The sequence below is a fragment of the Spinacia oleracea genome, chromosome 1 (assembly GCF_020520425.1).
Source record: "Spinacia oleracea cultivar Varoflay chromosome 1, BTI_SOV_V1, whole genome shotgun sequence".
NCBI classification, from domain to species: domain Eukaryota; kingdom Viridiplantae; phylum Streptophyta; class Magnoliopsida; order Caryophyllales; family Amaranthaceae; genus Spinacia; species Spinacia oleracea.
The window spans coordinates 103249901-103265239 of NC_079487.1; the positions used below are offsets into that span (position 1 = coordinate 103249901).

General features: G+C 36.7%; 3 protein-coding genes across 3 annotated transcripts; all 3 read right to left on the reverse strand.

Moving 5' to 3' along the window:
- LOC110801955 (beta-glucuronosyltransferase GlcAT14C) lies at positions 1–7375 on the reverse strand. The gene is made up of 4 exons (XM_022007364.2): positions 6688–7375; positions 5620–5695; positions 5399–5514; positions 1–678 (listed from the first exon to the last, which is right to left on the reverse strand). The coding sequence occupies exons 1-4, from the start codon at positions 7220–7222 to the stop codon at positions 164–166; spliced, it is 1242 nt and encodes a 413-aa protein (XP_021863056.1). The 5' UTR covers positions 7223–7375; the 3' UTR covers positions 1–163.
- Positions 7376–7837: 462 nt separating this feature from the next.
- On the reverse strand, positions 7838–8710 carry LOC110801963 (uncharacterized). Its single transcript, XM_022007371.1, has one exon. It carries the CDS (start codon positions 8708–8710, stop codon positions 7838–7840), a length of 873 nt encoding a protein of 290 aa, XP_021863063.1.
- A 1207-nt stretch (positions 8711–9917) lies between these two features.
- LOC110801964 (uncharacterized) lies at positions 9918–10448 on the reverse strand. Its single transcript, XM_022007372.2, has one exon. The coding sequence runs from the start codon at positions 10446–10448 to the stop codon at positions 9918–9920; it is 531 nt and encodes a 176-aa protein (XP_021863064.2).
- Positions 10449–15339: the final 4891 nt, after the last annotated feature.

Genomic DNA, 15339 nt, shown 5'->3' on the forward strand with positions numbered 1-15339 from the left:
TTAAACAGAAAATATGAGAGTATATCTTGATTGAAATTTCACACTACACACAACAGCAACCAAGAAACAAGGTACTGTTTGTCCTACACAAGTAGTTTTAACTAATCTGCAGATATTTGGACATTTGTTTTTTGCTGTTAGTAAGGGTAAGATATTTTTACAGTTACCTGCATTGTTTAGATCTAAAATTTTCAGGATCAAGAAGCTGAAGTACAAGTTTCTCAAGCCTTTTAGTATTTACACTTGGTTTTATCGCATCTGGATTCCCAAAATGTACACATGGATCCTTTTCAACAACAGAGTTTCCCAAGCACCAACCCCCAGGCGCAAAGTGACCATCCGTTCTCCTTAAAAGTTCCCGATCAATCTGGTCAAGAACGGGGTCGTTCATAGAAAATCTACGAGCAAAAGGAGCACCACTCTGTACCATATCACTGAAATGCTTCTGGGTCAAGTTGACAGGTTGCTGATTTGGAGGGTTGTCCCATTTCATATACCGCATGTCATGGTTCACAGTCGTATTCTGGTAGTTTTTATGGTTGCATACCACAGTGTGAAAGTAGCCCTCAGATGAGGATAAAAAATTAGTGTAGTACATGAGTAATGTCCGAGGAAGATTATCCCATCCCCATATACAAAAATCAACAAATGACTTAGTTAGCACCATCCATTCAGACCCTGCCAATGAAAGACCAAAGCATCAGAATATTACAGGCCAAGGTCATTGCATACAAAACATGGCAGCAAGGCAGATTTCAACAAGCTCAAGGCGGAACAAGGCTTACATGCCACAATAAGCTTGAAAAAACAACAAACAGATCTTTTGGTTCAAAACAAAAGAGAATGTGCAACTTTTTGATAAAAAAAATATGCAAGTAAATTAATACTTTTCTCAATCCCAACTTAATCGTCAGACTTTCTATTTCTCCGTCCCAATTAATTGTCACATCACTTCTATGGTATAGACCCACCCATTAAGATTTTATTACCTCTCTTTTCCCTCTACCAAAACTCATTGCCCCACATCCTCTCTCATTCGATTAAAAGATTCTTCCACTATCTCCCATCACTTATTTTAACATACTTCGTAATAGATAAGCAATACAACAATTTATTGCATAAACTCCGTTAAAAATTTGGTGAGACGATTAAATAAGGACGGAGGGAGTATATTGTATGGCAGTAACAACAAGGGAATAAATTTCCTTCAAAAAAAGAAAAATTGGAACTCAAATGAGACATGGTATATACCACGGAATCACTAATTTTATGCGTGCATGAAATTTCAGAAAGCATGTACAAGTACAACCACTGATAGTATGTTCGTCTATTTGTAGAGGGCATTGGAAAAGTTTAACAACATTATAGGATGTTTTATGTATGGGGAAATGAGCAAATCTAAGCCAATGATCCTAGGTAGTAATAAATAAATATAAAGATAATTAACAATACTTAAAATATGGATCTAGTTAAAAACTAGTACTTCTTCTGTTCCAATATAATTGCACCACATAAGTTTTTTACAAGAAATTAGGTAATGGGAAAAGGGAGGAGAGAGAAAGGCAAAAATACAAAGTGAGACACCAATAACAAGTGTTAACATGTAAGGGTATATTGAGTATTTGTAGTGCAAACATCTGAACTTATTAAACTTATGCGTGTAATGGATCTTTCATTAGCCAATATTGATACACCAACTACAACATAGGATTACCACAGGAAGCCCTTGAATGTCTAGTTTGATTAATATTAGCAAATTAGTTCATCCAATGGAGATTATTTGTATTAATCAATCTTTATAGCGTTTATAATAGAGGCACCCAAGAGCCTGAAATGAAAAGAACTTTAGTTAGAGTAGTTACCTATGACCTAAAATAACCAGGAACCATGTTCATGAAGCTTAGAAATCTACGGAACCAGCTCCTAACGTGATCAAGTTCATCAAGAAAATTGTTTCTTGGTACAGGTCAAACTTCTTTTTCTCAGACTAAGAAATTCATCAACTCAAAAGAAATATTCAGCAGAACCCTCGTTAACTCTTTATGCATTATCATAGCTATTTGCTATCTATAACCATGCATGGTTTTAGATGTGAGCTTTATACATGTAACAAATGTCATATAGACAATTGTTATTTATTAGAATGCTCCCAAAGAACTTGGTGAGACAAGTTTTCAGCTTTGGAATTGATTTTATGTATGTATATAACTAGTGAAAAATCGGACACGAAACCAAAAGGTCCAAAAAGTTTTTTGACAAAGAATTTTCACGAAAATACATTCGTTTTTAGTTTATGTTTATATAACTAATAAACTGTTTCCATGACAGAGTTTTAGAACAAGAAAGTAAAGAAATATAGGTTCGTGAGGATGGCAAAGGTAAACCATGAATGATCAGGAGAAGTGTTAAGTAAGCCCTGAAATGTATTAAGATTTTGCACTCTGGAGTTTAGAAGAATTGAAGTATACTTCGAATCCTTGTGAAATGCTCAGAAGTTCGTGTGGTAGGGTCGATTTAGATGTAGGCTTGCCTTCTTCCACCTCGTTCTCTTTGAATCTATTCCAACGAGTAACATAAGTTTAAGAGCAACAATACAAGTTCCAAAGTTAAATATTTTGGATGATGAATCCAGATTGTGAATTATTGGAGCTTTAGATAACTCTAAAAAGTAATTGATTCTTCTTATAACACGCAATGAACTCAGAAGTAGAATGACATTAAATCTTTCTTTTTAGTTAAGGATGATAAGATTAAGTTTCCAAAAACTAAATTTATTTGTTCTTGGTTGTAATTTGTAAGTTTTCTAAATCTATACACCGCCACATTTTTGTCCACCTACCTTTTCTAGGTAGTTGTTCCACTAACTACTGCATGTAAAGTGGTGATGAATTGATGACGGTCATGTTATAATTACGGTTAAGTTATAACCTCGTTTCTTATACGTATTTTGGCATGAATGAGCAAAGAACAAATCCTATGCTAGAAGAAAAGTAAGTGTCAGTAGAGAAATATTCTCCAGAGTTGGTTACAAGAAAGAAAATCTAGTAGAGTGTTGGAGTAGAGAGCAATTCGGACAATTCGTGAGGGAACAAAGGGGGTTTAGCAGCATACTGTGGGGTATTGCAAAAGGTGAGAGAGAAACTGTCACAAGGAAGAGCACCAATCTCTCGAACGTTGGTTAGCTTGTATTGGAAGGTTATTACTTGGAATTTTAGATTATTGTTAAATACATTGATGTCCTGCTCTGTTTCCAAAATGAATTGCATTTCTTTGGTAATCTGCTTAATTCTTCTTCTTAATCTTCCGTGTGTGAGAATAGTTGGTCGATATGAACTCAGCATAAACACAACTACACAAGGGCTGTATATCAATTAGGTAGAGCACCTAGTTCACATGTACGCCAATGTTTTTCGGGTAAAGATTAGCCATATCAAAAGCCAACTTTGGTAATGATATAACTAGTGATTCTTCTTTAACTTCGGTTCTCTCGGTATTCCCTAATTTCTATGAGAAGGTGTCATAGCAACGGAAAGGATTAGTCTTATCCGGATTCTATTAGTCTTGTTGACTCTTGTCATTAAGTAAACAAGGTAGTAAAATCCAGGCTGTTAGTCATCACCAATCAAGACAGACATAGACGTGGTTTTTAGAAGACCGACTAAAGGAGAAGGGAAAAAAGTAAAAGAGAATGAAACAGTGATGAACACAAATAACATTACTATTTAAAAACTATGGACGGATGAAACTATGAATCCGGTGATCATTGAAATTTATTAAAACCACCAAAAATAGAAACAGGCTTTACGATTCCAATGAAGCGTCAAATCTACCTACGTATTGAAAAAACAATATGTCTAACTCTCAATATATCAGAACTCATAACTGACTGTGGCTCAAATCTTAAGGTCTAAGGTCGATGCGCATGCATACACATGCAAACATGCAGATTCTTCTTTGGAATGCAAATCTGGGCCATAGAGCATAAGCAGGACAGTCTTTGGGTTAAATGGGTGCACACCAAATACATTAAGTCTCAAAATTGGGGGACTTAATGACTTATGCACCTTCCAAAACTGCATGGGCTTGGTAACACATTTGCAGTGTGTAAACTAAGGCCTGATCAGTTCCTATCATGACCTAGATACTCCATAAAAAAAGGTTTACCAGGCTATGTGTGAGCCTGAACAGTCTGTATTTTGGAGTGAAGCAGTGTGGAATAGGCACTCCATTCCTAAACATAGGTATATCTTTGGCTCTTAATGAGGGAAAGGCTTCAGGTCGGCGTTAGTCTAGAAAAAGTTGGAGTTTGTGATGGTGCAAGCTGCCTGGTCTATGGAACAGATGGTGAAAATCATAAGCATCTGTTCTGTGATTAGGTGTAGAGCAGAGCTTGTTTGCAGCAGATAAAAAAGTGGCTGGGAATTTAGAATAACAGCAACAATATTTTCAGGCTGGTGAAGTGGGTCAGGAGATCTTACAAGGTTACAGTTCAAGAAGAAATTCAGCTATGCAGTTATTGCAGGAGTGATTTATTTCATGTTGAAGACCAGAAACGATGCATTATGGAATAACATGGTTATTCAAGTTGATAATACAGTAAAGGAGAGCAAAATCATTGTATAAAGTAGTATAATCGGCAGCATTCTAGGAGATAGTCTGAAAATTCAGGACAGATTATGTTTAATACTTCATAAAGTTAAGCTTCGTTTATTTCAACGGAAAACATTTCCAACGCCTCAGCCGAAAATGATTTTCCAAGGAAAACAATTTTCAAGGGAAAACAAAATTGTAATAGTTTTCCTATGTTTGTTTCATTACAAGAAAAGTCGTGGAGAAAAAGAAATGAAAAGGAGAGGTTGGTGGGAGGGGAGAAAAAGAAATGTAAGGGAGTAGAAAGGAAAATGTAGAATTCTTTCTTTTCAAAAGGAAAATGTTTCCTCCATGGGGAAGTTGTTTTCCATCCTAGGAAAAATGGTTTTCCACCCTTCAACAAAACAGGCTAAGGAAAAAGGAAAAATATTTTTCAAGGAAAGTATCTTCCGTCAAAACAAACGGAGCTTTAGAGTCGTATTCTTTGTAGTTTTGGCCTAGTTTAGGCCTCGTTGTATTCTTAAAGCATTTGTCTTTAGGAGAGTCATTCCTAGAAGGTTTGTCCTTACACATATAAGTTTGTTGTAAATGCTTTTGAGGAAATAAACAAAAAAAGAAAGGCACAATTGCACACACATAAGCACACAGGCACCAGAAATGCACACACTCAGAGGCCTAGCACATCTTTTTATAGTTTCATGACACAATGCTAATGGACGCGGATAGGAAAGGGCAGAAATGCTGAAATATAAGACAAAATTTAAAAAATAAAGACAACAAAAGAAAAAAAAAGGGTGCAAAGCCTTACCTGTGAATAACTTGAACGAAGCAGGCATAGACCTCTTTTCTTTGGCCCAAAACACACCAGATTTTTTCACATGATACAAGCCAGGATCGATTACGATAGGCCGTGCTCTTTGATGTCTGCACACGGAGAGCTTCACTTTATATATTTACAATTTTAATGGGTGACTTCCGTTGATTTCAAATTAATAAAAATTGAAGTTGAAGTTTTAACAATATACTCACTCTTTCCAACCAATATCACTAGTGTGCTCAAGAAAGTTCAAGTCTCTCGGCAAGTAAGAGAAGATGTGCAGAAGATCTGAGTACAAAGCCAGCACTGAAAATCAGCTTAAAACAAGGACAGAAAAAGAAGCAAACGGCGCCATTTAAGACGAAAGGCTAGCAGCATTTTGAAAATTGGCAAAATAAATAAATAAATATAGATGTTCAGCCACTTTCGCCCTCTCTATATCACATTATCACTGCATTCGCATTCAACGACAGCCTGGCAACCTAGAGTATGTCGTTGCTTCCCTGACAAACACAAAATATATCCAAGATTCCCAGTTAACAAGCAACTCCAGGTTCAACCATATCCACAAACCTATCCTCTATCCTATTCTCTGTTGCAAAAACCCCATAAAGGCAAAAGTCCTCTTACACTTCCAAGCACTTTAGGGAACTTACTCTTTAGTCTTTAGATCAATAACCTTCTTCTTCAAGGTGTTCCTTCTAATAGACCTCTATATATCTATAGCTACCAATACTTTCAATCGATCAGACTTCAAGCCGTAAAATCACATACATAGATACAAACTATAATTTTACATAAAGCAAGTTATGGATATGAAACTAACATATAGTGCGATGGAGGTAACTTCTTATGAAATACCTATCTTAAACTGATTAACATTTTCAAACATCCATGAGTATATTTAGCATTTCTTAGCTAGTAATTGTTGACACTTCCATGCTTTCTAGACAGTGAAATTCACATTTTTGCATTTCCCCCTTCCTAAGATACGAATCACAACTTCCCATTTCCATTTCTACCAACAAATAACACTTACTAAAGCTACCAAATTGTCAACCTCCATGAAAACTCAACAAGTAATGATAATTCGAGGCCAAAATATGCAAACAGCAAAGAGAGGATACATTAACTGATCAAGTCCAATTAAGGCTCCAACACAGTTTTTCGCAAGCAGTACATATCATTCAACCTTGAAATACTAAACGCAATTCCATGATCAACCAAAAATGCAATCCTAAATTATAAACAAAAACAAACAAGTAAAACAGAAAACAAACCATCTTGTGAAATGAGAGGATAATCCCAAGCATTAAGATTAATAAACCAATCCCAGTCTTTGGCCTGCTTCAATAAAATGGCAACAGCGTGAAGAGTTGAAGCAAAAGCAGTTGGACCCTTAGAAGTGATCAAATCTGCCTTCCCAACCACCATAACATTCCTAAATTGACGCACCGCCGGTTCCGATTTGGCGTACTTGGCGAAATCAAGCCGCTCTTCGTCGGAAGCATCAAGATCAAAATGTATTAAGTAATAATTTCTGGGATGGTATACTGCTTGAAGCAATCGCTTCAGTTGCGGACCCTCGCCTTTGGTCCCCGATATCAAGTACGCGAATCTGGGGATTTCTGGAAGCCATGATTCAGTGGACAGCTTTGAAGTGTAATGGTGCGACGGGTAGGAAGTGGTCGTTGGTGATTTGAGTCGGAGGAGAGCGAGGGAGAAGATTAGTAAAAGAGAGAAAATGGAGATTATGAAAATAGGGATCCGCCATTTTTGGTTTTTAAAGGTGTGGTAGATGTGCGGTCGTTTCATCGAATTTGATGGTCAAGTGTTTTAGGGGAGAGTTTGAACGCCGGAGTTGGAGAACAGTTACCTGTCAGCCATTGACTCCGGTCTCGCCATTTATTCATACGAACGCCATTTTTGGTTCATAGAATAGAATCATAGGATTCACAAACTGAGGCGCTTTGATTCAATTATATTAATAAGTTAAATGAATTCTAACAATTAGTTAACATAAGTTATTTAATTTACGTTAAATTTTTTATTTACTTTATTTTTATATATATTTCGATGTTTATATATTTTTAATATTATATATTTAATTGAATAAATTTTATAAATTTAAATAACATAAAGGGACATAATTGAATAGAATACATAATAGATGGACTAAAATAAGACAAGTTTCGGATAACTAGAACATTACAACAACTAAACACACTATGTTATGGACTAAAGCATCATAGAGCCAAAATAAAGTACGTTAAACACATGATAAAAAAAAGTAATTAAAATACGATAAATCAAACGCAACCACTAAGATGACAATTCTTCTTCGAGGCATGAGCTTAATGATTATTGCCTCCATATTTTTGTCAGTTGTGCTCAATTAAATCCTCTTTCAAAGAGTGATGAGTTTGACTGCTACACAAAGCTGATCTTGATCCCCAAGTATGCGCTAATGGAGAAGGGTTGTCCAGTCTGGAACTCAAAAGGTTCACCGTTATTCACTGCTGCGGTTAAGCTCGAAATGTCTTCTTCATAGTACCTTCGTAACACATCAGCTCGAACATACGTATCTCGTTCATCTTCAACTATCATGTTGTGTGAGATGATACAAGCCTTCATTATGTCGCATAATATATCTTCATCGTAAGCAAGATATGGTTGTCGTACAATGGCGAATCTTGCTTGCAAAACTCCGAACGCACGTACAACATCCTTACGAACATGCGCTTGTCTATCAGCAAACAACTTTTCCGTTTCAAGTTGGGGACGAGAAAATCCTTGAATGAACGTATCCCAATTTGGATAAATACCATCTGTGAGGTAGTACCCCATGTTGTATTCATGCACATTCACCTGAAAAGTTATAGGAGGTGCCTTACCTTGCAAAACATCATCAAAAACAGGAGAACGGTGCAGAACATTAAGGTCATTACATGAACCAGGAATACCGAAAATTGAATGCCAAATCCATAGATCTTGATCTACAACAGCTTCAAGAATTAGGATCGTTTTCCCGTTGCGTCCTTGGTATTGACCTCTCCATGTGGTAGGGCAGTTCTTCCATTCCCAGTGCATACAAACAATACTACCGATCATGCCTGGAAATCCGCGCATTTCATTTTGATAAAGGATCCTCCTTAAGTCTTCATCTGTAGGACTTCTTAGGTAATCCTCTCCAAAATGTTTGATTACCTCTTGAGTCAAATGTAATAATGATTTTTTTGAAGTTGTTTCACCCATTCGCAGATATTCATCAATTGCATCCGGAGCCAAACCATACGCTAACATTATGATAGTTGCAATGCATTTTTGCAATCCTGATCGATAACCCTAATTTTCCGGCAGCATTTCTTCTTTGTTGTAAGAAAACATCAGTTTCAACCACTTTGTTCATGATACGGCAAAACAAAGGTCTTCTCATTCGGAACCTTCGACGAAACTGCTTGTCTGAATATACTGGATTTTCCGCAAAGTAATCATTAAACAAGCGGTTATGCCCTTCTTCGCGGTTTCTATCTGCTAGAATCGGAATGACAGCATTCACATTTCGAAGTCTGGGACCTCATGGAAAGAATGTGTTTGGTAAATGATGAGTGACAAAATTGTCAACTATTCGATCAACTTCTCCGTATGGATTTTCCTCAGCAGATTCTGAGCTTGAACTGTATTCGAATAACATTTTTTTTTTGAGATAAAATGGAATGTGATAATGAGAAGTGCGTGTGAGAAATGAGTTTGATAATGTGTGTGTATTTAAAGAGTAATGTGGATAAGGTTATATGATTACGTGATAAGATTTTACTGGATTTTATCGGATTTTTCTTATATCTTCTAAGATTTCCCAAGATTCTTAATTTGTTGTTAGGATTATATGGAATATGTGAAATAGATTTTTTTGGATTTTCTTAGATTTTCGATTTGTAGATAAGATAAGATTATATTGATTTCATGATAAGTTTCTTTTTTTTCTTATAATTTCTAAGATTTCTGTTTATTTGATAAGATCAATTTCTTGATAAGATGTTATTGGATGTCCTTTAGATTTTCTTAGATTTTTTATTGGTTGATAAGATTTTATGGATTTCTTGATAAGATTATATTGTATTTTCTTACAATAGAATAACAACAATGTGTAAAATACTATTTGGCAATAAAAAATAATATATTACATAACACAAAACAATACAAAGTTAAAGACATAACACGAACCAATACAAGTTTAAAGGCACAACACGAATTAATACAAGCTTATTGAAAACTTATTAAAACTAGATTGTGACATAAAATTTAAACACATGAAATAAACTAAACATTAAACACTTTTCTAATTATCACCACCATAAAACTACAACATCAATCTAGCTTGCCTTAACTTTTTCCTCATCAGGAGTTAGACAAGCCTTAGACACCAATGTTTGCAAGAAATCATGTTTTATTTTTTGCTTATCCAACTGGATTCTCTGTTCCTCTATCTCAATAAGTTGTCGCCTCTTCATTATAGTCTTTTCTGCTGCTCGCCTGCTCGCTCGAATCTCTTTAAATTTAGTTGGTGCTCATTATTCCTCACTTCAGTGTTAGCTTGCAAATGACTTCCAAAAGATGAAACTGCCTCTGATGATTCTGCCCCTTTGCCTTTTCTTCCGGCCTTAGCTTTCTTTACACCATCAGGTCGAGATATACCTCCAGATACGAAGCTCTCACCACTTGGCAAGACGGTGTCACCATCATCATCAAGTCTAGTTCTCTTTCCACTTCCTCCACTCTCTTTAGTAGAAATTCGTAGATTGGCATCGTATGCTTGTCTATCTGTCTTTGACATAGCCCATCTCATCATCACCCTCCACTTTGGGTTATCATGAATAAGCATCTTCCAAGCATGCATCAATGTGAAGTTATTTTTGTTTTCAGAATTATTGCGGAATATCTTGTGAGCGGTTGCAATTTGGTCTGCATCACTATTCCCACTTGCGAATATCTTACCAGCTTCTTCATAACTACCAGCCCACAACATGATTTCTGGAGACATCCTTTTCCAATGGCTCTCTGACAGGCTAAAGTCGTATCACCTAATCAAAAATAACCTAAGTCCACTAGCTAGGTAGCAAGGGAAGTCAGGATCGAATCCACAGGGAAACAGGCGTTCTTTCTACTATCAATTAATTAAACTAGACTATTGGGAACAAGAGTTGGTTGGTGATTTGTATACTAAGACTATGAACGATAATTAACGAATATGAATCAATATATTAAGGAATCTAGGGCATAGGTTCACCAACAAATAACAATCCAGGACAACGAACAATCACGATAATCAACAAGGTAATTAATTAGACTAGCATGCTCTATCGAATCGATACTAATCATAGACTTAGAATTAACGGGCTCTTACTACGTATTAACTCTAATTCCACCTATTGACACAAGCCTAAACATCAAATTGCATCTCTCGAATCTTAACTTGATATTGCATAACTACTACAATTAAACCTGCGCAAATCTAATTGTATAGTGAAATAAACCAATCAATAGGAATTAATTACAATGCCAACAATCACAATTATTCAATATCCCTTCATGTTATTCAAGGATCTCCAAACCTTGGAAAATAAATTACTCAAGCATAATAACAAATAACAAAGTAATTAACATAATGGAAAACATGATCAAAAGTAATTAATAAAGCAAAATAGAAAGCAATACCTAAATGTAGAACAAAAGGATGAACTAAAAATTGGAGCTTTGATTGAAACTAAAAATAAGTGCTTGGAACAAATTTGAGAGAAAACTAGATTAAGAGAAAATAAACTAAGGGTCTAATACTAGAAAATAAGATGTCTACTAAAAATAAAGGGCTAGTATTTATAGTTTGCCCAAAATAAAGGCCAAAAACCGGAAAGAAAAAACGCGAAAAAGCATCAGGGTTGGCATCGCCCGATCGGGCGGCGCTTCGCCCGATCGGGAGAACTGCTCGATAGTCGGCCCGATCGGGCGAAATTTCGCCCGATCGGGCAGTTGCCAAATGCCCAGAACAGCTCCCAGAATGACCGCCCGATCCGGATCGGGCGAAGCCCGCCCGATCGGGGGCGTGTCGAAACTGCACGATCCTCAATCTTCAAAACGCCATATGTCCTTCGTTATTCGTCAGAATTAGGCGAGTGACCACTTGTTGGAAAGCTATTGAAGTCTAGAATCCAACCCAATTAGAATTACTTCATTTGGAGTTGTATAACTTGAGTTATGATTATAATAGTGGACTATAGTCATTTTTCTACTTCTTTCGTTATTCGCTTTGCTTCAAAACTCTTCCAACTTAATGTTTTTGCTCTCGAAAGTACATAATCTCTTGTATTGATTCAAATGAGTAGGAAATGCACAAAAATATGCTAATTCCTACAATGATGAACCTGAAACTACAAACACACTACAAGGAGCACATTAGTACTAAAAATGCTCCAAAGAGCTCATTTGAGATCAAAAAGTACTAAGGGACGGGGGTAAAAACACTACAAAATATGAACATATCAAACTCCCCCAAGCTAGATCTTTGCTTGTCCCTAAGCAAAGAAATCATCGATGAATACATAAATCAACTTCACCCCAAACACATCTTAAAACAATGGATACGATTCAAGGTAAAATTCAACAAGCATTCATAATGCCAACCAATCAAATCCATTCGACCACAAATCCTCCCTAACAATCGTCACGCAGAGCGAACTACAAGTGCACAATGGAATTCAAGACTAGTCCTCACACACTCTTCAATCATTTATGTGGCGGGTAAAAGATGTACCCGTTCGCTCTCCTCCAATCATATAAGTGAACAATGCCCTCCCAAACTCACAACACTCGTGTGTCTGGAAAAGCATACACTCAACCTAGTAGTCGACTCGAAATGTGTCGTGTCATAACTTGCATTGATAAACAACTACTTTCACATTAATACAACTCTATGCACAAAGGTTGGAAGGTCTTTCAAGCTTGTAATGATAGGCTTAGGTAAGGGTGTGGTAAATTTGGGTAAAATGTGAGCTTAAAGCCTTGGCTTTGGGGAGCATAAATCCTAGCAAATCCATGATCAATCACAAATGATGACCACAACTCTCCCACTCAACACATGAATAAAACAACAAACAAACCACACTATATTTTCTTGCCTTGATTTCACAATTATAACCAATCACTCATGAAGATAAGAAATTGTAATACCGGAGTGACAAAAGCTTGAATTATTTTGAGAATAACGATTTTTTTTCTTTTTTGCTCAATCTCTTTTTTTTTTCTTCTTTTGGAACCTTCACATTTTTTTTATTCTCCTCATCTCATTCATTTTTCAACAACAATCATGATAAGAAGAACTTCCCTTTTCAATACTCAATATGCTCAAAATGTACCACACTACAACTCCCTCACCTCACTACTATTAGCTCCCCCAAGCTAGGCTTGGGACTAGTAACCAATGGGGAATTTACGGGCTTGTAATGTGGTTAGTCACCGAATAAAGGGCACAAGCACAACATGGGTAGAAAAAGAGGGAACAAATGTATCTAATTTCATCTGAAGGCTACCTAAATAGAAAGATGCCTTCGTCCTCCACAATGTGCATGTATATGAGTCATAAAACACACTAACAGTTGCAAATCAATACTCAAAATCAACGACACACCAGGAAACTATCACACATTCCTAACCAAGTCAACTAGCCAAACACCAAGTCCACAAACAGTTAGTCAGAGTTGACTCATGTTAAGGCATCAAAGTAATCGAATATTAAATCATGGCTAACACATCTACATTGCTCATCATCAAATACCAAGAATCAAAACAATTTTCAATCAAAGGGGAACAGGGAAGCATGATTTTGCATTCATCGGAACGTATTTTTGTATTTTTTTTTTAAAAAGCGATAAACTACTATAGAAAGCAATAACACATACCTCCCCCAAGCCAAACTCAGCAATGTCCTCAGTGCTTGAAGGAGTGGAAATCGAGGGTCTCAATCTTCATTAAGCCCCTCCGGCTCCAACTCTTATGTGCCTCCCGCAAAGAGATTGGTTAGTAAATAACCAACCAACGAGCGCATAAGCTTGTCATGCGCACTCGCACAACTTTCGTGCAACAAGACATGCACGATAATCAACAAAAACTAGGGATGGAAATGGGTGGGATTTGGATCGGGTGGAGCATCACCCGCATCCATCACCCGCTTTCATCCGCTCCACCCGGTCCATCCGTCACCCGCTTTACTCATCACCCGCATTCCGTCCATCCATCACCCGCGGGTGAACCGGGTGGATCGGGTGATATTCGGGTGAAAACTATTAACCACTACAAATTCACCACCTAAGAATATGCATAATAATTAACCCAAAAAAATATCTCATATACCTACATTTACTACCGAAACATATAATTGTTTCTCATCATGCATAACTTGTAACCCAAAAAAAGTTAAACAAACACTAACTTTAATAAATAATGGATTTACAAACACATTTTTATGTTTAAAATAAAAATAAAAATAATATATATAAAATAATTGGGTGATGGATCGGGTGATAAACGGGTGGTGGGCCGGGTGATGGATGAAAAAACATCACCCGCATCCATCACCCGCTTCACCCATCACCCTCTTTTCATCCATTTATTTCGGATTTTCATCCGTTTAATTAGAGCGGGTGACCGGGTTATTGGATCATCCACTGGATATTTCCATCCCTAACAACAACATTTGCATAAAGTCCGAATGAGCTCTATGCCAGTATGGAGTAGGATGCCTAAAGGAAGAAGAACAAAAAGAAAAACCAATAATAAAAGAAGAATAAGAAAAGGAAGGAAAAGAGAAAGTAGGCATACTCTCCTTATCGAAGTTGTTTTTGCGGACTATTGATTCTTCAACCTCAATGATCAATGAAATAGCTCTCTCTGTGTTTTGGAATTCATGGTGGACAAGCTCTTCACCATATAGTGCTCTCTGCAAAGCATCCACCTCTTCTTTGTAAGTACTGTAAGTACCTGCAAAATATTCACAAAGAGGAACATACTCTATTGGGTCATTGGGCTTTTGATTTTCGTGGGAAGGAGGAAGATCCTCAAGCAAAGGTTTTATGGGGAAAGAGAAGGGGAGTGAGACGGTGTAAACGGGGCTAAGAATAACCCTTCTTGAACTTGGAATATGAGGGGTAGGGGTTGACTCAACAACAAGGGTTTTATCAACTTCAACTTCCTCATGGACTTGCTCTATAACATGTGGCTTTTCAGTTTCAACAAATCCTTCATCCATTGATCCAAAAGTCACATCATCATCCTCCAACTCATCCTCAACCTCTGTTATAAGTTCCTCCCACTCTTGGTTGCCTATGGGTTCACTCAGTTGACCCCCATCCCCAACACTACTCGAATCATTATTTTCAATAATTTCTTGAACTTTTCTAAATCTCTCAAGAGTATCCTTACTAGCTTTAATAATCTCATCAGTAGCCTCTTGAGATCTAGTACACTGAATCTGTAACACCCCAACAATTCTCTCTTTTCTAAAATAACCTTTTTATATAAAACGTAGAGAATTATCAAGGCATTATCGCCCGTGTGAAAACGTAACGGCTTATTCAGAATTTTGCAGCGGAAAACATAAAACTAACTTTAGGTTTATAAATAATCGATTACAGGTTTAATCCCTAAAAAACCAATCAACGGAAATAAGGAAATATAAATAGTACGACAAATTTAAAGTCTAAATTAACAATACAAATCACTTAGCAAAACAAAAACAAATACAAGCTCTCTAATCCCGATCCCAATGATGCATCATCTTCAAACCTGTAGATGGGCAACGCTTATCGATCCTTAGAGACTGCTCACCAAAGATGGGTCATCACAGGATCAATAAGGCATAGCCATGATCAACACACACAAAC